The sequence below is a fragment of the Pithys albifrons genome, chromosome 2 (genome assembly GCF_047495875.1).
Source record: "Pithys albifrons albifrons isolate INPA30051 chromosome 2, PitAlb_v1, whole genome shotgun sequence".
NCBI classification, from domain to species: Eukaryota; Metazoa; Chordata; class Aves; order Passeriformes; family Thamnophilidae; genus Pithys; species Pithys albifrons.
The window spans coordinates 54,467,523-54,493,524 of record NC_092459.1 but is presented as its reverse complement, the minus strand read 5'-3'; the positions used below and the strand labels follow the sequence as shown (position 1 = coordinate 54,493,524).

At 36.5% G+C, this 26,002-nt stretch overlaps 1 protein-coding gene across 1 annotated transcript; it reads left to right on the top strand.

The window, feature by feature from the left end:
• The first annotated feature begins 353 nt into the window (after nt 1–353).
• On the top strand, nt 354–23,853 carry LOC139684632 (vesicular inhibitory amino acid transporter-like). The gene is made up of 2 exons (XM_071580770.1): nt 354–437; nt 22,702–23,853. The coding sequence occupies exons 1-2, from the start codon at nt 354–356 to the stop codon at nt 23,851–23,853; spliced, it is 1,236 nt and encodes a 411-aa protein (XP_071436871.1).
• The last annotated feature ends 2,149 nt before the right edge of the window (nt 23,854–26,002 follow it).

Sequence of the window (26,002 nt, the reverse complement as noted above, 5' to 3'; positions counted from 1 at the left end):
GACAACAAACTCCATTTATCATCGTTACACTATCAAGGTTAACCTAACTAAAGGAGTCACAATGTACAACTGCTGAAAAAAAAAAAGACATGCAATGAAAGATTTTACTTTTATATTTGGTATTGAGGATGGCTCACCTGAAGCAGACTTTTTCATCTCTTTTCAACTGCCTTAGGGAAACACCATCTCTCTTTTTGGGACTTGTGAGGCTGGACAGCTGCCTAGACCCTGATGAAGAGCATGTGAATTTTGCGAGAAGAGATGAACTGGACAGAACTCACAGTGAGAACAAAGAGGAACCAGATGGACCCCTGAACTTTGATCTTGATATTTGTCACCAGGATCCAGAATACATGTTCCCAGCTCCCTTGCCACATGCCCAGGTCAAACTGATCACCAGCTGGGAAGCAGGATGGAATGTAACAAACGCCATTCAGGTAACATTTTACTTCCCCCCTTATTACATTCATCATTTGAAAAACCTGGTCATCGCTTAGCCTGTTCTATTTTACTTAGCTATGCCATAATTTTGCAGCATTCTAAAAGGTTTTTATGAATTTATCATTCACATATTTGAACCTTTCTGTATAAAATTAGCATTCTGGCAAAAAAAACAAACAAAAAACCAAACCAAAACCAACTAAACAAACAAAAAACCCCACAGAGTTCCGAAGGGAAAAATGATACATGTATTATTTAAAGTTAAAAAAAAGGTTTAAATCATGTGAAATTGAAAATGTGGTGATTGTACCTGTATTGGAAGTGCAGACATTATCTTTAATAAATATATTTGAATTCAGTGACAGTGGTGTTTGATAAAAGTGTGAGATAAACATCTAATAAAAAGAACGTGGTAAGAGCCAGACTGACGTCAGAGATGAATTTACTGACATGTAAGTTAGACTGGAAATAAATTGAAGCCCGAAGCACAAGAAGTGTAATAATACTTGTTAATGTTAAAGAAAATAGGTTGAATAGGCTGAAAGCATTTGGTCGCAGTGTACTGTGTGGAATTCGAGTCTCTTTACAAATCCTTAAATTTAGCATTAAATGTTTCAGAGTCTTTTTCTCACTTTTCATGATTCATTTCCTTACATAATTCCGTCATTATCACTAACTTTCTGTCTGACATGGTAAGAAGAAAGCAGTATCCACAGATATATCTAGCCCCAGTAACTCTTACTTAAACAAATTTTCATGCCACTTTAATTATAGGAAAATAATCTTTCCGGTATCACACAAATCTGATTACAATAATGAACATTTGTTTATGTATTCAATTCATCCTTCAGCTCTGCAGAGAAGGAAAAAAAGGACATATTTCTAAACCTGCTGTATTTTCAAACATGAGCACCACCATATGAGAGCCAATGCAATAACAAGGCACAGTAGCATATCATACTCTGAAAGTGTTCAGCTGTGAATAAAAGTGTGAAGTCCTAAAATACTCCAACTGCATTCTAGTAACACATTTTATCTTCAGTCTCCCTCAGCAACATCTAGATAGGACAGGAGTCTGGGATGAGAGCCCACTGTTGTCTCTGAATTTTGCCTTTGATTTCACCAAAGCCAAGATTTCATTCTGTAAGTCAGTTTTGTCAGTATTTGCTGTATGACTTTTTGGCAAGTCATGTTCTCTCACCCATTTTTTCCCTTTCTGAACAATGCCACTGTAAATACATCTAGGTGTCCAAAAAATCCCAAATATTGTTGTGTACACGAGTACTATTAATTATTAATATTACAGCTTTCAGTTAAAAAGTAGACTGACAACACAGTGTAAAAACACAATCATAACAGTTGTCTAGTTTAAACAAGGACAAATTCAAGTTAAATTATCCAATCAGTTCAGTAACTATGGTCTTAGTCAAAACTCAGCCTGCTGAGTGTTGCATACCATGGGTCTCATTTGGTCAAATATTTCAGAAATCAGCATTAGGAGAGAAGCTGGCTACTGATATATTGAGCTTTCCTACTAACGCAGGCTGAAGATTGCAAAGCCTGGGAGCTGCAGTTCCATTAGTAGTACCACCATAGTGTCCTAATGACACATTATTAAACTGTGTGGATTTGCAACCTCAAATGTGAATATATGTACACCTAGATTCTATGTATTTTTCCTATTTCCCAATACCTAGGATTTGGAGCAAGGCATTTGGTTTAGATACAAGGATAGAGAGCAGAGAAAGGGGAGGGGAAAGGTAGGAAAGGAGAGAATATCGAATGAGCACCAGTCTGTAAAAAATAACAGTTTGAAGACATTTTTATGAATAGCTTTGAAGAGAAAGCCAGAGTTGTAAACAGAATGATTAAAACAATCCAAATATTCTTCACTGGTGAAGACAGTCTATGCAAAAATGAGAGTTATTTTGCCCTACCTAAGAGAAAAGGGCAGTAGTGTTTTCCATGGCAATTAAAGGAAAATATTTCAGCCAAATTCTGAAATGTTCGAAACAGTTATTCCAGTGAATACAATTAGTCTAGAAGTGAAATTATTTCACAATACAGATTTATTATGGGAACGATTAAGTCTGTGGTCTATGAAATCAAATACCAAGGTTTTCTTACACTGCTTTAAATATAAGTATTTTCAAACAAACAAGAAGATATTTTTATTTTTTTCTTAACTCAAACTGAAAAAATCTGCACTTTTGGTGATGATACTGTATGTGTAAATAATTGCTTCAGACATTTAATTTTCCAGGGAAACATGTTTCGTATTCCAACACTGCACAGGCAAATTAAAACCTGTGTTCAGTTAGTCTGGATAAGACCAGAGAACATAAAGTTGTGTTAATTTAAATGGGAAAATGTAGACCATCACCTAGCAGAGTGATTCAAGTTCCATTTGTTTGTATGTAGCAGTAAAAGGCCAAAAGTATTGGTAATTACTTGCACAGTAGTACTGGATAGATAAGCAAAGCAACAGCAACAAGAAAGAAGGTAGTTAAATTCTAATGGTACAGCATTTCTCAGCAGAACCAAAAGACAATAAAGACTTTTTATTTGCCAGCCACATGTAATAGGACTTTTGCAAATAGTATCAGACTGGTGACCTCACACTAGTTGGGTTCCACAGGGCTCCATGCTGGTCCCATTGCTCTTCAACATCTTCATATATGACTTGGATGCAGTACTGGAAGGGATACTAAGCAACTTTGCAGGTTGACACAAAACTCGGAGGAGCTGTTAATTCTCTTGAAGGAAAAAAGACCCTGCAGAGAGATCTCAACAAGTTACAGGACTCCCAATCAACAACCAGATGAAGTTCAACAAGGGCAAGTGTCTGATTCTGCACCTGGACTGGGGCAACCCTGGATGTATGTACAGACTGGGGAATGAGATGCTGGAAAGCAGTGCCATGGAAAGGGACCTCAGCATTCTGATTGACAGCAAGTTGAATCTGAGTCAGTAGTGCCCTGGCAGCCAGGAGGGACAACCATGCCCTGGGGGGCATCAGGCACAGCATCACCAGCTGGTCGAGGGAGGGGATTGTCCCACTCTGCTCTGCACTGGGATGGCCTCACCTTGAATACTGTGTGCAGTTTTGGGCACCACAATATAGGAAAGTTATTAAACCTGTTAAGAGACTGTCCAAAGGAGAGCAATAAAGATGACAAAGGGTCTTGAGGAAAAGCTGTATGAGGAGCAGCTGAGGTCAGTTGGTCTGTTCAGCCTGGAGAAGAGGAGACTGAAGGGAGATCTCAGTGCAGTCTATAACTTCTTTGCCAGGGGAAGAGGAGGGGCAGGTACTGATCTTTTCTCTGTGGTGACCAGTGATAGGATCCAAGGGATTGTCCTGAAGTTGTGTCTGGGGAGGTTTAGGTTGGATATTAGAAAAAGGTTCTTCCCCTGGAGGGTGTTTGGGCACTGGAGCAGGCTCCCCAAGGAAGGGGTCACAGAACGAAGCCTGTGAGAGTTCTATAAGCATTTGGACAATGCTCTCAGGCATCTCTTGGAGACGGTTCTGTGCAGGGCTGGGACTTGGACTCGATGATCATTGTGGTTCTCTTCCAACTCAGCATATTTGGTGGTTCTATGAAATTTTTAAAAAAGGGACATTCAGTCTATAATCTCATGAAGGAGTACAAGAGAACAGAGAATTAATTTAAAACAACAGAGAGAAAGAGAGGGAGTGAAATAATGGCAAGAAGTGAAATGTTAGTCTGAGATGTAATTTATACCCATTTAATTTATAACTGTAATTTATACCATTGTGACTCAATCTCCACTTAGGTCTTGGAAGCACAAATGAGTTTAACACTGAAAAAAACCAGCCACTTTACCAGAAAGATCAAAATTGCTTTCAGTATTATAATGCCTGTACAATCTTTAAAACATAGTCTGATATAATTACACAATTTTTTTCTGAATGTTTTGTAAAACATGATGTATCAAATCTGTCTGGAAAGCAGCTCAGCAGAAAGGGACCTGGAGGTGTTGGTCAGCAGTGAACGAAACATGATCCAGCAGTGTACCCAGCTGGCCAACAAGGCCAATGACATCTTTGTCTGTATCAGCAATAGTGTGGTCAGCAGGACCAAGGCAGTGATTGTCCCCCTCTACTCAGCACTGGTGAGGCTGGACCTCGAGTCCTGTGCCCAGTTTTGGGCCTCTCACTACAAGAAAGACATAGAGGTGCTGGAGCATATCCTTCACAACACAGCTGGTGAAGGGTCTGGAGCATAAATCTCGTGAAGAGCATCTGAGGCACCTGGGGTTGTTTAGCTTGAAGAAAAGGAGGGTCAGGGGAGACCTTATCGCTCTCTACATCTGAAAGTATGTTGTATGAAGTGGGGTTTGGTTTCTACTCCCAGGTAACTGCTGATGGGATAAGAGGACATAACCTCAAGCCATGGAGGTTCAGGCCAGACATCAGGAATTATTTCTTCACCAAAGGTGTTGTTAAGCATTGGAACTGACTGTCCAGGCAGGTGGTGGAGTCACTGTCCCTGGAGGTGTTAAAGAAACAATGGGACATGCCACTTAGTGCCATGGTATAGTTGACAAGGTGGTGATGGGTCAAAGGTTAGTCTCAATGATCTTAGAGGTCTTTTTCAGCCTAAAAGATTCTGGGATCCTGTGAAATCATTCTGAATGTCTGGTTTGATTCAATGCATCTGATACCTGATATTGCCAACATTTGTGTCCTGCCTTTTGAAAAGAATTATGTTGTACAAAGATTAGAAATACCTGCAGCAGAGGAAATTTTATTGTTTCATATCAGAGTAACACAATACAGTCCTTGTCTATTGTGGTACTTCTAGGAATAACAATAATTCAATTAGTATTAGTAACAATTATTTTAAATTGTGTCAATAATAAATTACTAATTATTGCAGTAGTGACCATGTATATGCTCATTATATTCATATTCTGTATACTGTACATTAGTTTAGAAAAGATGCAACACTTGAGTAATTATTGTTTAGAGAACTGAATATCAACATATCTTTCACCACATGCCTTAATGGCAGTATTTCCATAATGAGTTACAATTTAGTTAATTTTAATTTACATAACTCTAAGAGATTCACTTGAAAAGATCTCATATTTAATATTAATTTTTCTGTGATGTTTCCTGAGTTACCTGCCTTCATCTCCTTAATATAGACCAAATATTTAGAATGCTTTCTGAGTATCCACAACTCCCAAATACTTAAGTGGAAAACACACTGATGCTGAGAAATGGAATTAGCAGATGTGCCCCTAAAGATATATAGGCAAACACCTTTTTAAGGTGTCCAAACACCCCTCACATCAGGGTACTGAAAGCATTTTCTAAGTATAAATATGTACATGCTCATGTTCTTAGAAAGCTGGTCATTAAATGTATAACATATAAATCCTCTCACCATCAACCTTAAAAATTTTAGTCACATTTAACCAAATAACCACTTGGATTTTGCAGCACTTCATCTTAAATATTTATTTTCCAGACATGAGAACATAGGTCAATCCTTTCTTGTGCACAAAGCAGTAACTTCCTTGAATTATATGTTGAAGCAAAAGTCACATATATTGAAGCTAAAGTCATGCCCTGAACTAAATTATAAACATTGGAAGAAAAAGAACTTCAGCATTTCATGTAAAAATGTGGTACTGGGAATTAAAAAAGGTGCTCAATGCTGATATCTTACCTAGGAACAGCAAGCTATACAAGTTTCCAAATGGAGCATCAAAAAATGATAGCACAAAATAAAATTCCAAGACACTAGGACTATTGAGGTGCACATAAAAATTCCAAATAATATGATTTTAGCTGAAATGCACCTGCAGTACTGGCCAGATTTACTTTTAATGGATTTGCAACCTGAAACCCATACAGCCACAACTGAAGACCCAGAAAAAAATCCTGATGAGAGCCATCTAAATTCAGATCTGTTTTTCCTCTGACAAAATGTCACCATAATGCAATGCAATTGGTAAAAGATACATTTTAAGGAAGAAGACTCTGTAATTAACGTTTGTGTCCTGGTTTTTTGATTTTCTTTTGAGGGGAAAAGCAGATTCCATATATATATCACTACTTTGTATAACTTTTTATTTCAGCTTAGACCCTGCAGTAGATTTCTTTAGTTTTGTGCACGTATCCATATAGTACAGAAAAGGCCATATGCAGGATATATCTTCTCTATTCTCAACCCTACTTTTTATCACAAAGGCTTTATATCAAAAAAGGCTTAAAGAAATATGAGTAATTCTGTTCAGAACCTCAACTTAAAGTATTTATTTGACACTTGATTTTTAGCCAAGTCAAATACCTGTCATCTCCAACAACTTTAGCTGAAATTTTGCTTGCCTAAAACTTTTGAAATCTGTATATTTCAGCATCTAAAGTTCAAAGCCATCATATTATCTTGAGCTTATTCCTAAGAACAATAGCTAAGTCACTGCAATGCATATGTATACTTGTTCTGGGATTGATCTTCAGTTTGTCACAGTCTGGTCAGAAAAGTCTTGGACAATTTGCAAGTGCCTGTTTCTTCTAAGTGGAGACTTCTCATTGATTGTTAAGGTATCTATAAGTTTGAAAATTATTTCATCTGGAAAATATTTCAGAACAGTTATTTTATATGTGTGAGGCTGTAGTCCTTCTACATGAGCAGTTGGTAGGAGAAATTCTGTGCATGTAAAAGGACAAAGGAACTAGCAAGTAAGCACATAGTAGTGTGGCAAGTAAGCTGGGAAAGACCAGTTCAACTATTCTCCTTACACTGGTGCTTTCTAGCTAGTAATAACATGAACTTGTGCTTTAATTGGAATATGTAAGTTGTTTTGGCATGCTGACAAGAGACAGCCCTACTGAGGACATAGAATCATTGAAGATCTTGAGATGAAAAGAACCCATAAAGATCATCTGGTCCACCTCTCTGCTCCTGTAGTGCGTGGACCTTCCTCCAGCTTTGACAGAACTCCTTGGGTGGTTGCCTTGGAAGAGTCTGTCATATTTCACCTACTTTATATCTTAAAGTCAGCTTAAGTGCATCTCCATCCAAGAGCTTTAAAACCCTGACATTTTTCAAAGGCCACGTACCATCAGTGATGTTGCTAGAGCTTAGTAGTCTGTCAAGTGACAGAGATATGATTTACATACACATTTACTTATATTTCCAAAAAGGATGTGTCCACTTGAATTTCTCCCATAACACATACAAAATAAATGGCATGTGTGAGCACCACAGAAACCTGGACAGTGTCCGTCCTGCTCTCAGACCTCTTTTTTTTTTTCTTCATTTTGTCATTGGGAAAAAGCATCCAGGAGATGGCCTGTTCTCATGGTGTTAATGCCTAAAAAGAGAATTTGCATTGGTATGTAGATAACTTAGAAGCACACACATACTACACAACTCTATTTTTAATTGCAAGAATTTTTTATAAGGAAAAGTCTTACATGAATAAACATATAGGGTCATGGCCATTTTCCTCTGCTGTTCATAACCAGGCACACACCAAATGCTGGCAATCTCTCTTGAACGTCTGCCTCACGCCTTCCCCCTGGAGGACATCACTTGCAGCAGACTCAGGGTCTTGGGGCTCCTATAGACACTGCTGATAGACACCACCTGTGGGAGTGTGGGACTGCAGCAGAGTGTGTTTTCCTGTTTTGGTTCAAGTTCACATTTTATTTAGATGCTGCAGCTTCCCATATCTTTTCAGCAGTCAGTCAAAGCAGCTAAACAGAGTTCCTTGTCTTCCACCCAGTGTCTGTCCACACCAACATTTCTTCACTCCTAGGTGAAGAAGTCCTTGTCCTTGCTACCATGCAGACCTACCATCTGGCATCATATTGGTCAGGCGTCTTTCTAAATCCTCACACTCAGACTATGTCAAGGTCCTGCTTATTTTTACTGTAAATCTAACTTTTACTGTAAACTAATACGTAGCCTCATTTACTAATCCACTAGGTTAAAACTCTGATCTGAGAAGTAGTAATTCCCCATTTGTGTCACAGTAACATACTTTTCCCTGACTTTTCCAAGCTCACCCCATGCATATCCACTTGGAAAGCTGATGCAGTTCCATACCTCATGAGACCACTAACTCTTGCAAGCACCTCTTCAACCATAAAACTAAGTGAAGGTGCTCATCTTCTCTATAATAATCTATCATTTTTCTTCCTACATCTATTGATTCTAATCTCTCTCCTTCCAGTTACAATACCATTGTCAGTTTGTTAAATATTTAAACAAGCATTCCTATGAACTTTTATGAAGATATTCCTCTGATAGAAATATTCTTTTGATGAAAATTGCATAGTTATATGATACATTGAAACCACCATTTACTCTCTTGACTCAGTTTCTGATATTGACTCAAGATTTTCTTGACTTCCGCCTCTGCCTGTATTTATTTCCTGTTATCTTACCCGTAGATTTTAAAATCTTTGGAGAAGAGGCCACCTCTTTGTGCTTTGTTTGCACAGTGCTTTATACATTTGGATTCCATTCAAGGACTTCCAGGTTCTCCAATAATGCAAACAATTTTGAAATTAAGTCTTTAAATGTTTTCTATTTTACAGAAAATCCTTGCAAAGTAATGATTGTTTCAATGTAACCTGTGATAAGTCAGCTTGACATTTGATTCAGTTTTCTCCCTTTTCTCTCTATAGAATGAATTCTCCTAGCTATTGAGAGGGCTGAGCACAAAATAAATCAGCATATGACTGTGATAAGAGCACCTTTAGAATATTCAGCCATTAAAATGGGAATTCCATCTTCAAAATCCAGATGGTCAAGAAAGAGAATGACAAAACCATGATATCAAAGATAAATAGATAGTGGCATTATGAAAATTATACCCTTTGAAACAATAAATGTTATCAAAAACAAAGGATCAAATAACTGTCAGCTGCTTGAAAGCAATGATCCCTTTATTTCATGGAAGAACCCAATGCACTACAACTTGTTGCAGAACAAGGATCTCTGGCTCCCTCAGGTGAGGGGAATACTGATGTACTTTCCCACTATACTAAAATCAAACTAATCTACCATACTTTTTGGTGTCATCAATCCCTGAGAGCATTTTTAACAAGTTGAACTAAAACAGATGGTGTAAGTTCTTTTTTTTCTTTTTCCTAAATTCATGGCAGGTCACATGGTATTTAAATACACTGTTATCAGGCAACTTTGAATTTCTGTATCTGTTATGTTTGGCTACTTAATTGTTGTGATATTATGTTTGCCAGTTACCTTTCAAAACAAAGCCCAAATTACCTATTATAATTATTTACCAGCTTTCTGTGGCTGAGATAATTTGTACATTTGTTTCCCTCTATTGCACTACCAATGGCCAGCTATTGCTACTGGAAAACATTTTTCTTAAAAATATTCTTTCTGTTCCTGTTCTTAAATTTATGAGGTATGTAACCTCAGCAAATTTGCTTTAATGAGCCATAGACATACACCTCCTCCCAGAATAACATTCCTCCCAAGACAGCAAGAACAGAGTAATAGGCAGTAGAAAGTAAAATGTTTTGCCAGACAGTATTCCTTTCCTGTTTTTTTCTAAACTTCCTTCACTTCCATTAGCAAATTTTTGGAAAGGAGCTTATTTTTTTATGAAGCAAAAGAATGAGGCTTAGGGTTCATCAAGGAATAAAAGTTGACAAGCTCAGCATTTGCAAGTGTGTATGGGAATTTAATGTTGAAAGTAAAGGATATCTGAGTTATTATAATGTGCTAGTAGAATCAGAAATAGTAATGTTTCTCTAGCAGACTTTCCACATGGTAAAGCTTCTTCCACACAATCCTTAGATGGTTAATCTGCAGTTTACTTCAGTGTGTATAATTTCTGACAGCAGGAGATTCGCTGAAACAGTACAAGCTCCGTCTGAATGAGCAAATGGAGCTATGTGAGAAAATGAAAAGCCCTAAATGCTGATTATACACAGTACTGAAGACAATATATTGTAACCTAGTTTAGCAGAGACAAACTGTATAAAATATTTTACCCCTAAAGCTAAATAAAAGAAGTTGTCTTTTATTAGCATGTATTCTCCTTCCTCGCCTTACATACACCATGTTTCTTGGAAGGCAATGTTTCTCTGTATGCTTGGCCAGTGGCACTAGATTTGCCTTATGTACAATACTGTGTTACTAAATAGCTAACAAAAAACATGAAATTTAATATTCACTTCTCAAAAATGTAAACATGAGTCAAAGTGAGGAAACATTTACTTCAGCTTGTACACACTTACTCCACTATCTATTTCAATTTCTCTCAGTCCGGTTCTTGAATTGGCATAAATGACAGGACCAATAGATTATATTTTCTAATCTCTACAACAAACATTTTTGACTGTTTTATATAATCAATAGCAGTGACAGTTTCAGCCTTTTCCTTTACTCTACATGGGTATTTCCACTCACAATAGGGGTTTTTTTGCTGTTTTTCCCTCCAGAATCTTGTTTAAATCAGGCCAGTTCGTCCCTGATAGGCAGAGAACCTTTTTTGAGTATTCAAACCCATTCTAATTTGATTATTTCAAACTAAATCTGTGTATTTCAAAAATTATTAATAGTTCTACTGAAGCTTGAAAAAATGTCAATATGAGGATAAGAATTGCATGCAATATAGATGCAATCAATATATCTTATTTTTTATAAGAAAATTGTTTCTTTTTTCTCAGAAGTTACCTTTTTTCTTATGTCTGTTAATTAATTTTTACTGTAACTTTGTAAGTTGACATTGAAGTTTATTCTATCTCACTACAGTTTGAAGAGGTTCTCATGTCTCATTGTCTGCACGATTTCCACAACTACAAATGACATCTACTCAGCCACCTTCCCTGAAGGGACTTGAAAATGTTCCTGTAGGCTTTAATTGGGATCTAGAGTTTAAAATGAGTTCTCCACTCCTGTACTTGTTGCCTTTACTTACCTGCTGATTTTCTTCAATTTTGCTGGGAAGCCAGTTGCGCTCTGATCTCTTTCTTTTGTACTTTCTGTTGTTGTCATCTCAAGTTCAAAATAAAATACCTGCACAAAACTGTAAGCTTCTCTCTGCTGCTTGGATGGGATTTTAGAGACTTTTTACTATCTCCTGTATTGTGAGGACCTGCCATTCCACCCCTGAAGGATTTCTTTCTTTATCAGAAAGGATAATCAGCTACATAATGCATACTTTCCCTCTCACTTTCTACTTATTCCTGTCTTATGCCTATAGTTAGGTATTTCTCATATCCAGTCATTTTTCCTCACAAATTCTTGCCCATCATATTCTCCTACCCCTTGTTTCTACCTCATATGGATCACAACCTTATGTTCTAATGTACTCCAGTTTACCTAATGACACTTTTCCCCTCCCTCTTCCTGACTCCCCTGGTGCATTCATGTTCCCAAGTTATTCAGCTTCTTTCTCTTCCTTAGCTCTTCTAGGGCAGTCACAGTCTCAAGGCCTCTGTAAAAGAATTCCCGACTCTATAGATGACAGAGAGAGAGACAGGCATCTGTGATGAGTATCCTACACTGTTGGAATGAGCAATCATTTGGTGATCTTTATTTCTATCCATCCTTTCCAGAGTTACCAGATTAGCTTTACATTTTGCTGTATTTAGGTAGGAGAAGTTAGGAATACCATTCCTAATAAGGGTAGATCAAAGCAAGGTAGTTTCTTCATGTGTCTTTTCTGCTACTGTGTGTTTTAGACAGAAAAATTTGGGTGAAATTAACTTGATTCATAGATGCTTAGAAGGGATCATTTCCTCAAGAGCAAAAATAATAGTCACTTTAATTATGGCCCCTGAGTTTTTACCTAAACTCCATACATTTCAACTCATGAATAAATTTTTATTTTAACTAAAAATTTGAATATGAGAAAGTTGTTAGGAGAAAGGAACAGAAACTAAATGCAGTCTTGAAATAAATTTATCAAATATGAAATCACTACAGCTCTCAACACCAAAGTATGAACAAAGGAGAGATCCAATAAAGGTGAGTAGTTTTCCTTGCACTATCAGAATGACTCAAGATAAGAAAAAAGAAATTAAAATATTTTTTTAGAAAAATACAACTTTTACAGCAATTACTTAGCTAATCTTGTTTTAATAAGGAAAGAACTGTTTTAATCTTGATCTATACAATTTTTGTATCTAAAAGTTAAGAATAAGCTTGAGGTCTTTGTCAAAGGTCAAGAATATTCAAGATCCCTACTTTGTTCCCTCAGCTGTTGTTTCCACACAGCATCCTGTCTTCAAGTCTTTCCAGTGTAACTGCAGACTGCAGGGGGGATTGGGGGGGGGGGGGGGGGAAGGAGGGCAGGTTGGGCAGGTTGGGGGAGAAGAACAAAATAAAACAGGAAAAAAAACCAACACAGAAAAGGAGTATTATTTATTTTATCACTTCAGTACTTTTTACATGGGCCAATAGAGGTCAAGAACCACTGTGTCACAGTCTGTACAAACAGAATGAAAAATACCTTAAGTAGTAATACTTAAGTAGTAATACTTCAAGTATTTTACATCTAGAGACCTTCAAAAGACATTTTTGGCATGCATGCTAAATGCCTGGTTTTGCAATGCGTAACCTTATTAAAAAAAAGATGTTTGGGTTTTTTTTAATGAAAGCTTACCTAACTTTGCTTTTGTCATGAACGTTCAAAGGATTCCATAAAACTCACTCACATTTATTTTCTGATTTTTATTTTTTCTGTTTATCATTAGTTATGCACACTTGTGAATGTTTGTCTAATCTACTTGAAAATAGGGGAACTATTCTATCTTGTTGAACTTTAAGAATTGTATTATCTTTTATGTCATTATAGGAGAGAGACACCTTTATTACAGGGTTTCATTTGCAACTTCAACTTTATCTGTATCTGTGCATGATGAATTATCAGGCAGTAAAATCAGTTGCTGCTTCTTCTATCCTAAAGGTAGAAGCCTCCAGAGGTTCCACTGAAGTTTAACTGAGGTTAAGAGAGGAAAAGCAGTAAAAATTTGTATTCTCTGACCAGCTTAATTGCCAGACAACATCTTTTCTCACATATTCCAGAAGAATATAGTATGATACTCTGTATAAGTTTACTGATTGCTGAAGACCAAACAATAGTGTACCACTATTTATGTCTTTCATCCAGACTAGTAACTGTATTCTCTCCAGGTAGTGCTCTAAGACAAATTTCTCCTTTATAGACTGAACTCTGGGAGTCATTACAGCTTGAATAAGAGTCCACCTAAAATTGGTGGTTAGGTCTGTGCTGGGGAAAGAACAGGATAATTTTAGTCAGAGCAGGATTCAGTCACCCTTTATTCTGCATAAGGTTATGATAAATCCTATGCCAATATTCAGAAAGTATAACTCACCTTCTAGAAGTTGTAACCTGGCTTCATTTCCAACTCCAAGGTGCGTAAGGCTTTTTCAATACAAAGACATTTGTAGTATGGGGGTGTTTTCTTCCATTTCCTCTTCAGCATTACTCCTTAAAAGTGACAAGAACTGTGGCTTATCCCATACAGGCAGTATTTAAGAACTAGTAATAAGCCAAATTAATTCCCCCAGCCTGAGTTCGAACTTTCTATGCACTTTAACTCTTCCTTTTGTTCTGTAAGTGCACGATCATATGAGTTCTTTGGCTCCCCAGTTCTTTGCCTTGCATCTAGTCTCTCAAAGTCCACTCTCTGCCTCCCCCCAAGTTTTTTTGATCATATTTTTATGGGAACTCACTCTCATGTTATTGTACTGGATGTTTGGAGTGCTTGCCTGCCTTCAGGTGGAAACCTGACAATCCACGATGAGCTATAATGAGACAACTGGGTAATCAGTCAGGAAGTCCATCTTGCATGGCACTGTTAACTTTCAGAATAATGTTTGTTTTAACTGCCTTACTTTTTTCATCTTTTTCCTCTCAGCTACATAACACATAATAAAAGCCCTCATTCTTTTATGAAATCCTGCTTTCTCCTTTGGGACCAAGCAAAATAATGTTTTCCTAAAAGGTAATTTGCTTGGGAGATTTTCTTGGTGTGATTCAGTGTATCTGTGCCGATAGCTCTGGATTTATGCAAGCTAATATTTTCCATCAAACCACATAGAATTAAGCATCGAGCATATTATTTCAGTTTTAGAACAATTATTTAAATTAATAGCAAAGCCAATGAGATCAGCTGTCACACTCAGTAGCAGTAATTACTTTTTTTTTTTTTGGACACTTTCTTTCCTCTGTTCACTTTCCTAATCTTCAGGAAATTCTTAAAACTCATCTGGCCACTAAAGGGAGAACAAAATCAGTGTGTTCTGTAAGTCTAATGGACACATACATTTGGCAGTGCAGACTATGCAGCCTCTTTACTGGCTTATTTATCCCAGTATCTCCTGAGCAGTCTATCTGCCTTATCATCTGCTACTGGTGCCTTAAAAGATTGACAGGTAAACACTTCTAAAGTTTCTGTCAGTATATAAGGTGATTGAAGGCATTAATCTCAGAATAAGCACCTTAGTCACTGTCATCCCTGCAGATGAAACAGGCTGGTATTGGCAGAGAGAAATAAGAAAAATCAGGAAAAACAAGATTGCTGGGGTCTAATTCAACCATCCCTGAAGTTAAGACAAAATTTTTTTGCCGACATTAGAGGAGATGGATCTGCTGCTAAGGTCATATAGGCCATAGACAATATCTGAAGTTTTCCATGGAACAGCCTGTAGTATTTTTTAATTCAAACTCAGCTGATCTGTGAACAAACTGCAAAGTGAGTGAGAAAGTAGATGAATCCTTTTCCTAATATCTGTAGAGCAGGGCCAGGAAAACAGAAAGTCTTAGTGCTGAGAAGAAATAGGATATAACTGTTATTGTAAATACATGGTGGGATAACCTATACACCTGGAATTTAAAAATAATTAGACAAAGCATATTTACAAAAAAAGAATAGGCAAAAGAAATGTGAGTGGCAGTCCATGTTAGAGAGCTGATTATCTGTGTTAGAGATGTTGTGAGGGGAGAAAATTGTGTTGTTCTTCGTGACTCCTGTTTTAAAGACCCATGCTGGATGTTGTATGCAGTATACAGTAAAATACTATTGAAGTTTCTAAATATGATAAATGATAATTATCTAATACAAAGGTATTGAACCTAGCATAAGGTAATTCAATTTTGAGCCTCATTGTGTTGAATAGAGATGAACAAATTGGAGGATCTAATTACATTCATTATGAGAAAAGAGAGAACAGTAGTATATATATTTGGTACTTCAAAGGAATGCATTTTTCACACCTGGAGAAAATTATGAAAGGTAATTGATTAGGAAGAATAAATATAGACAGCAAATTGTTAAAGCAATCTTAAAGGTTTTTAACAATAATTTGTGACATGTCCAAGAGCAACACCTCATAACTATGAAATAGTATACTGATGTTTTAAACCCCTTCCTGCTTCAGGAATGATGTGAATGTATCAATTAAAATTAAAATACATATCTATACATAGCAAAAGAGAGAAACAAAATGCGAGAGTAATAACTGTAAATTGCAAATTATGAATCATAAAAAATATATAGAAGGGCAAAGACACCAGGAAAAAGCCACAGAGACACAAACAACTGAGTGTGTAGATGTGAAAATGTGGAAAGTTTACTTAGAGATTTCCTAATGTCAGACCACCTTCATTTTCTCTGACATTTCTCACTGAATTTTGCTACATTGATTTCCTACATTTCCAGCAGTAGATGGAGGTTCTAAAATTGTTAAGTCTGAAAAAAAGATGTTGCTGTTCACAAGTTGTTCATGTGGAGAACCAGAAGGGTGTTCTCATACTACAGGAGAAGAGTGTGCCATTTTGTAATTTTTCTTGATAGACATCATGCTATTCTGCATAAGACATTAAAAAGTTAAGTCTCAGAGTTTCTATGCTGTGTGTGCACGCTCCATTTTGTGGACATGCTGTGTGCCCAGAAAGAGAAATGGACATCTCTGAAAGGAAATTAGTCTCAGCTCTGCTATTGACCTATCTTAAGGCAGGTATGAATGATATATAAATTGAGGTGCCTAATTTTTCCAGGCTTAGACTTGGACAATTAACTATGAGATAACCACAGCTGTTACTTTAAATGGGTGTCAAAATGTATCTCAATATTATTTTGAAAGGAGAATGCCCAGCAAGTTTTCACTTGTGAGGCATAGCAAAAGTTCTATCTGACCTGGTAAAATTCTTACTCAATTGCTATTACAAGTGGAATTTTTAGAAGATTGTGGATATCATCCCAATATTTTAAAAGCCATATAAATACTGACTAGTGAAAACTGGCAACAATGTTGAGGAAAAAAATGTAATTGTTAATATAGGTTTTAATTTATAGAGGATAAAAAGCTAGAAATATCATTAGTGTCAATCATGATGTTTTTTGGAGAAAGAGTCCTTACAGTCCTTATTAAATACACTTCATTTAATTCTTTTATGACTTTGTAATTTAGGCAGTGAAAGATAAATAATATATTTACACTTTTAAAAGGAATTTTGACACATTAATGCATAACATGCTGATTTCAAAATTAGTGCAACAATGGAGTACCTCTTAAATGGATTAGCAACTGCCAAAGTAACAGGTTCCAAAAACAATAACTGTCAGTGTGGATCTATTGTCAAAGGAATGAGTTTCCAGTAGAGTTAGGAGGTTATCTAGTAGAATAATTGACAGCTGATCCAGTATTATTCTCAATATAGTCAACACTGATTTGGAAGAAGATACAAAATCATTGATGATCACAGTGGTGGCTAAGAAAGAAAAAGACCATGGAGATCAACAAGCAACTATCTCTGTTATCATGGCATGAGATTAAGGGATTTGCTATGTTTGTAATTTAGTACTCACAAAGTTGTTTCTTTGTATAAATACCACAGAAACACAGGCTTGCATCTGGTTGTGAAAATTATTTATTTTAAACAGCAGCAAATTTTAAACAACATAATTAAATGCTTTGTGGAATTGTACTGAAAAGCAGGGTTCTTGAATTTATCTCCCTACTCTTCCAAGAAGATTGAGGAAGAATGCTTTTCAGTATAGTTTCTATGTCTAATCCATGTTCATGCAAGGAATCAAACACATAGTTGGGGAAAATAGCTAGACCTAAATGTACCATTCCAGTGGAGTAACTACAGATGGTGAGAAAGGCAATCAGAGCTAATTTGGTGATCTGGCATACCAGCATATATTCTATATATAGGAGATTTGTACTAACTGAATAATTTTCAGTTAAATTCTTCTTCATTTTTTTAACTTATTTTTCCATATGATTGAGTCTTAAGGTGAAGTAAATTTCTCTCTCTTAAACAACCTAGAAAATTAAAACTTTTACCTGAAAAGTCTTAAAACTGAATTTTGATATTTTTATATTTTTCTCAGAGTGCTTGGCTATGCCCATTTTTCAGTTTTTCTAAATGCATTTTATTCCTTATAGAAGTTTTTACCCTGAGGTGAAGGAGTATGGTATTGGTATGATAGCAGAAAGCCCATTTTTTGCATTCTGCACTGATCCAGATGTCACATATTTTTGAATAAGCAGCCAGCCTTGCTAGTGTGAAAAACACAAACATGTAGTACAAATATTGTGGTCAAACCATCAACAAAATGTTTTAGTTTGCAGATGTAATTTGGAAATCCTGTTCTGCCTGTTTTGTATTGTAGGTGGATTGGTGATTCCTGGTGGTACTTGTCACACTTGGATGCTTCCTTTTGGAGGTCTTCTGACAAGGTGAATAGATAGCTGCTGGCTGAGCCTTACCTTTTCTTACATACCCTTTCTATTCTTATCCTTGTTAGTTGAGCCCTCAGTCCTTCCTTAGCCCAGCTGTCTATGGCTAAGTCTGCTCTGGTTGGTTGACAAGGACCTCCATCCAGGCACATGTATTCACTCATTGACAAAGAATAGTCTACTTCCATCCTCAGTCTAGGAGGAAAATACCGAAGTCTTCCAAACTTCTTGGGAGGCAAGGAAAGGCACAGCCTGCTGGGGAAATTTGGGTTCCCTTCCTACATAGAGTGAATGGAGTGGTGACAACACAGCCAGCCAAGCTGCTCCATGACAGAGGACTGTACAGAGGACTGTTTCAAAAAGTCCATCTGTCTCCAGATATATGGGTGCTTTTTGCCTGTGCTATACTATTTTGTAAACAGACCACCTTAAATCAGCATATTTAGAGCTAATGTATTTGACTTTGCTCTAGAAGAGCTGGAAATAAAACCACTCAGACTGCAACAATTGCCAGACAGAACACTGAAACTAAAAGCTGGAAGGAGATTTAGGGAACAACTTAGGGCAATTTAGTTCCTTTTGCAGATCATTTTTAACTGATACCTCACAGCTAAAACTGTCTATGTGATAATATGGACATGAGAACACAGGATCAGAAGACTCAGTGAAAGCAAGTGCTGGGGCTAGACTAGACCAAATGGTGTAGGATTTACCAGAGTCCCCCTTCCATTAGCAAGGAATCAGTGAAATATCGTCCCACTCTGTTTACATTGCTATGCACTCACTTCTCATGAGAGGGGCATGACAGCCACCTTCAGCAACATCCACAAAAGGATTTCTTTATGGAGAAGGAATTATCCACATATACAAGTTACTTTAAGCAATGTTCTAAGGTTTCTGAGAAGCTGCAAGCCAGAGAATACAGACTGATGCCTGTACTTGTTATATTACATTGAGAGCAAGATAAGAACTTACTGAAGACATCTTTTTTCTAACCTAAACTATTTAAACTTGGTAATGTTCAGGAAATTGTCCTAACAGAGAGTCTTGCTTTTGGAAAGGTGAAAACAGGCAAGCAAATACAAAATGAGTTTTGAAGTCTGATGAAGTGACTTCTGCTCTTTGAGTTCTCATGGCCATCACTAACATTTTTGTCTATTTTGTAGAAATTTGACAACATGCTGATACATGAAACATTTATTATTATTATGGAAAATAATTTCTAACAAGGTAGGAAAAACTGTCATCTAACCACATACATACTCGCAGTTCACTATTCTCCCATTTCTCTCAACTAGGCATGCTCTTGATTTGAAAAGCTGCAAAACCAGTTATGTCCACAATGTTTGTTTTCTATTGGTAATTGAGAACTGAAGTTTACACACTCTGGGAAATAGATATCTAAGATGTCAGAACGGAAAAATTGCAGTTTCTGTAGGAATGATCAATTTGGAAATTCTAAACTCTAAATTTGAAAATTGCAACCACTGATACATAATTTTAGGAAATAATACATATAGACAAAAATAGGTTTGTTTAATAAGGCCTGAATTCACAAGATGGAAGAAAAATTAGCTCATAAAATCCCCCTATCATCCTCTGGTCTGTGTTAGATACTGAATAAATTATTAAATTATTTTATATGAATAACAGCAAGGAGATGTTAAAGGTTGGAATTATGTTATGCTCTGATTAAACTAACAATTAAGCATGGAAAGCAGTGTCTGTGCTTTATTCCGCCACAAAGCAGACACCTATGGGGAATACTGTAAATGGCTGTGTAAAGTGATAATCTCTCTGAGTCTTTTGTTTTGGTTTAGGTTGAGACTAGCCCTATGAACGTTAATCGACTAAATTCAGCAGGAGAGAAGCTATTGTGTGGATAAGGCCTGTGCTGACGCTTACCTGCAGTTTAATTATACAGTGACCCTTTGGGTCAGAAGATACTGTTTGATGTCCTAATTGCAGGTTAAGCAGCAAAATAATGCTGTGAGAATGGAACAAATGAGATAAACTTGGTACAAACTGGAAGAAACTAAGAAATATCTTTGTTCTTATGTTAATATGGAAGATGACTCTATGGCTTTATCTTCCTGATTTTTTCATAGACTTGATTTATTTGTGATGCTTTTAGAGTTGATCTGTTATGTCAGTGTTCCCCTAGGATTGTTTTTCAGAGGAAAGAAACCAAATTCAGTTCTTTAGGCAGATATCTAACTTGCCAGTCAGTGAAAGCCACGATTAAAAGTGGCATGATATCAAAAGCTACGGTAACATGTGTGCCATCTGCAGCCTGGATATAGCCAGGTATCTAGTCTTTTTGAGAAAGTAGACTGTTAGATGGCAGAAATGGTAGAATTTTGAATGCTTCTGTGAAGTTCAAATACAAAAGAAATGCTGATTACATTGTAAGATAATTGGGTCATGAGACCTGTATTAGAATGTAACTAAGACATTGAGTAGAGAGATTTGGGTGACTAAATACCACAATCTGCATAGTTGAACATCCCAGCTCCTGAATGAAATGTCATCTGTGACTTACACCACAAAACCCATGCTGTAAATGAAGTCATGGAAAATGACCAAAAAAGATATCTAGTCAATAACTTTATTATTATGTCAGTAATAATAACTGAGATACTTCTATTTTGACACATAAAGGCATAGATAATTTTAAATGTAATGTACTGGGTTAAATCATATTTAATATAGTTTTTCCAGCTCTATGTCAGCTGAAAGCTGGAGATATGCCCATCTAGAGTGAGGACAGGTGAATTAGGCAATGCTGCTCTTTCATATGATGGGCACTCCATTTTTCTCATTGACCTACAGAAAAAACATGGCTCTAATTTAAGGACTTCAAATCTTTCTTTTCTGGTTGAGCTTCATCTCACAATCTGCCCAGAAAGGACTGCTATTATGTGGCTAGAGGGGAATAATACATTTTATACATTGATGATTATTTAGTATTTGAAAAATTGGCTTTCTTCAAAGCCCTCTTAACAGATCAGGCTTGAAGATATTTGAATCACTTAGAAGTGGAAGCTGAGACAGGTGCCTGCCTTCTTGATGAGTTTCATCAGACCTGGGCTCCTAGACTGTCTTCACAGGAACTGTTTGATGGGTGTAAAACCCAACAGAGTTGATAGAAAATACCAAAGATAGAAAATACCAAAGGCAGAGTTGATAGAAAATACCTGAAACTCTGGTCCCCCACTTGGCCTTGTGTTCATGAGTGCAGATGGAAAACTCTGAAATTCAGATTTAGACCATTAAACTAACCTCTTCTGCTTTGGGTACAGTCAGCAGCACTATCCACTCAGGATGTGAGAGAAGAGTTGCCCCTTCTGCAAGAAGGTCTGTTTCTATTAGGGATTCATAGGTTTTGCAGAGCAGATGGAGTTGTTCAGATTTGGTCAGAAAGAGAGTCTAGATCAAGTCTTTCTGTCAGGCCAGAATAGCAAACATGAGCACAAATACTCAATTTCATCATGTCATGGGTGCTGTAAGAAACATCGAAGTAAAAATTTCTGTAGAACTGGTTAACTGTATTTTGTCCCCCCCTACCTTTCTTCAGTCATCCCAAAGAAAAACACCTGACCAGTCTGACTATCATGCATTTTTTAATTTCATAAAAATGTCACAGAAGCATCTTTCTTAAATTGAATCTTTTTATTAATAGCTATTGTTCAAGGGTTTTGTTGGTTTTGTCCTGATGGAAATGAAACCACATAAAAGAGTAATTTGTCCATTAATACAGAGAAAAAAGAGGGGGAAAGACAAAGAAATGCACACGGTGAAAATGCGTTACTATGTTCCTTTCAGAAACTCTTTAGAGGGAAAAAAAAGCCTATATGTCTTGAATATATTTTAAAATACCTGAGTAAATTTGAACAGCCTAGAATCTCAGCTGTGAGAAAAGTCACTTTAGCAGTGGACTTAGCAAAAGAAAAGGCTGCATGAGGCAAACACAATCTGCAGAGGAAACGCAAGCATAGTGTGACACACTCCAATGCCATTTTCTCTTCATAAGTCTGTTAACAATTTTTAAACTGAAGAAAATTATAATTACTGGGTTTATCTATGCTGCTATTTTTAATTTGAATGAAACTTGCACAGATGATGCTACAGATGCTTAATTTTACTGATATCGAACCTGTTTCATTAATATGCATGTTGACTGAATAACTAACTATGAACCTTCTTAAATGTGCTTCTAATCACATCAGTGTTAAATATTAACTAGAAACCTGACTCTATCATTCAGTTGCATTCTCTTTCCCCCAGCTTATCATTACGTGTGCTTTGATAGAAGGAGTTATTTTTCCTTATAATTTCAATTATCATAAATAAACACATTTCTCATGCTTGTTACTTACTTAGCTGAATGTAGCAGTACTTCCACCATGCAGCTAGGTGAAAGAAATGTTCAGTGGAGAACAGGTTTGGGAGTGCAGCTTCTAGTAAACATTTTGCCTCAGGGATTTTGTGCTATATATTCTTTCTTTTTCCTCTTCAGGGAATATTTGTTCTAGGATTGCCGTACGCTCTCCTCCACAGTGGATACAGTGGCCTACTTCTTATTGTTTTGTCTGCAGCATTATGTTGTTACACAGGCAAAATTCTGATCACTTGCTTGTATGAAGAAAATGAAGATGGGCAACTGGTGAGAGTGAGAGACACGTATGAAGACATTGCAAATGCCTGCTGCAAAAAGCTATCTCCCAAACTAGGTGGCATAGTTGTCAATGCGACCCAAGTGGTGGAACTGATCATGACATGTATATTGTATCTGGTTGTTAGTGGCAACCTGCTGTCACATAGTTTTCCGAATGTACCACTGACTGAGAAAACTTGGTCTGTAATTGCATTTGTTACTCTGTTGCCTTGTGTATTTATCAGAACGCTCAAAGTTGTGTCCAAACTCAGCCAGATTTGCTCCTTGCTTCATTTTGTTATCATCCTTGTGGTGATAACTTACTGCCTCACACAAATACATCAGTGGTCCTGGGCAAAATTCAGATTCTCGATTGAGTTTGAGGACTTCTTGGTCTCTGTGGGGGTGATCATTTTCAGTTATACTTCACAAATATTTCTTCCCACACTTGAAGGTAACATGAAAAACCCAGGGGAATTTAGGTGTATGCTGAATTGGACTCACTTTTTTGCCTGTGTGTTGAAAACAACCTTTGCACTGACTGCTTTCTTGACCTGGGGTGAAGAAACAAAGGAAGTTATTACTGACAACCTGCCACCATTTCTTGAAATGCTAGTGAATTTATGTCTCTTAACCAAGGCACTTCTTTCTTACCCTTTGCCCTTTTTTGCTGCCACAGAAATTGTGTATTCTTGTATTTCCAAAGGCAACCATTCCAATTACAAATGGACACTACATTCTCTGAGTGTAAGAGGCTCATTTCTCTTGTTAACTCTGCTGATGGCCATGTTTACACCACATTTTGCCCTGCTTATGGGTTTATCAGGCAGTGTAACAGGTGCTGCTATGACTTTCCTCCTTCCTTCTCTCTTCCATTTAAAACTTAAATGGAAAAAACTGTTTTTCTTAGAGAAATGTGCAGATATCTCTGTTTTTATTTTAGGCTTCCTTTGTAGCCTTGCAGGCATAATTTGCTCAATAAAAGGGCTGCTTGAAGTATTTGAAGGGGTGTAAAAGATTTCCTGAAAGACAAATAAGGACCAAATCTTATAAATGCTTTTACCCTGTTAGTCAGTATATAAGAGATTTTGTCATTAGTTAGAGTTAAACTTATGCTTAAAGGTTTGCAGAATCAAACTTCAACTGGAAAAGTATGTGGCCCTAAGCAAATTGGAAAATAACCTTCATAGCCAAAACTTCTTGAGAAGAAAGAAGGTGTTGGAGATGGTTTAGCATCACAATAATTTTAAAATAATCCTATATGGTTTTATTCATACATGAGAGGCACATGCTAAAAATACTATTGCAAGTGATTCCACCGATTTAACCAGAATTCTTCATAGGCTTAGATGTTGTTCCGTCTCAAAGCTATCAAAACTAGATTACAGGGTGTGAGTTAGAGACAGCTATTATTGCAAATGGGTGAAATATGATTTCACATTACTGACAGAATGCAATTCAACAAGTGAACAGAACAAATCAGTGGATTTTGGTTTTTATGTAAGACAAATCCTACTACTTGGTTTTCAAATGAATTGGAAAAAAGAGAGCTCAGTTTAGAACAGCTTTGAAAGTTTGCTTTTATCACAAGTTCAAATGGGAATACAGTCAGAGTAAAGGGGGCATTCTAACAGCTCAAAGTCATTGAAAAGAGAATGTGTTCTGAAATAAGTCTAAATCCTAAGATTCATACCTCTGCAATGCAGTTATTCTATTGGTTGGGTTACAGAAAGTCTCACTAGTAGCAAAAAAAAAAAAAAAAAGTTAATATGCTGTTCACTTTCTCTGTTAGGCAGGAAATTTCTTTGATCTGTGTATTTTATCTGATTCTATTAAAAGCTCAGTGGAGTAAATGAAGTTCAATAAACAGGCACACAGTTAACATCCTGCACAATTTGGTAGATCTCTAGATTTAAAAGATATTAGATTAATAAAATGATCAAAATTGCAATGTATTTCACATCGGTGATAAAACATTATGACAAGAAGCAATCTAATCAGAGTGCTCTAATGAATACATATCATCTTACTGCACAAAACCTCTTGTATTAGGAAATTAAAGTAATTATTTGAGAGAAGAAAGTGTGCATTTTTGTTATGAACAGTGTCTGCATGATATGGAAAAGTCTTTGCATGTCAGCATAAGACTGGATGATAAAAAGCCTAGGAGTAACTGCTTAACTAAACTATTTTGCTATGTAGTATCTTAGCATTAATGTTTCTGTCCTGCATGAGCAACAGCTGTCTCTCAAGGCTAATTTGCTGTATGATAAATAACATCCAATTAAACTAAAGAGAGGAGTTCTGGAAAGCCTTGAGTACTACCCTGTTCCTTCCTTGTCTGCTAATGTATGCTTGTCATGTGGAATAGTGATGGAAAGGGGGTTTTTGCTTTATATGTACTACCATTGTCCTTATTTAATCATTTATATAATTTCTGTTAACATCAGGGAACAGCAAGGGCTACGATTAACAAGTCAATACAACTGTAAATGCACAAAAGTCTCCAGAAGTCATTCACAGAGGCCGCTACATTAAGAGAGAAAAATAATTTGAGATTCTCTTTTTGTGGCCTACAAACAGCATTGTTTTTGGGACACAAAAGTTCTACGAGCTTCCCTTTATAGCCATAGTCAGAAATGTTGATAAGAAACTGTCTTCTGGGGTCAAGATTAAATGAACCTCTCAACTTCAAAAGGCAGAGATAGGCATACATACCCTACAGACCAAGCCCGAGTGTGGTGCTCAGCAGAGAACAAAGACCAAAATAAATATTCATGATGTAAGGCTAACCTGCTGGATTTCATTTCCTAAAACACACAACTGCATATTTTTAGACATAAACTTATTTCTGAACATTTTCCAATGATAAAATGCTAATAATAATATCCATAAAATATTTGCAACTTTCTATATTAAAATACCACCCATAGAATCTCTTCAGAACATCTGGAGAGATGGTATTACTAGCAATTACAAACCAGGAGGAACTGCATTTATCTATGTAATGACTACTAGGAATTTTTGGTATTAAATTTATACTACCAATCTTTAGAACCACTGAAGCTAGGAAAGTAAAAGACTGAGTAAATATTAATCTATTCTTTTGGGTCACTCCTGGATTATTCATTGTAATATGATGGTGCTTTATCAAAATTAATTC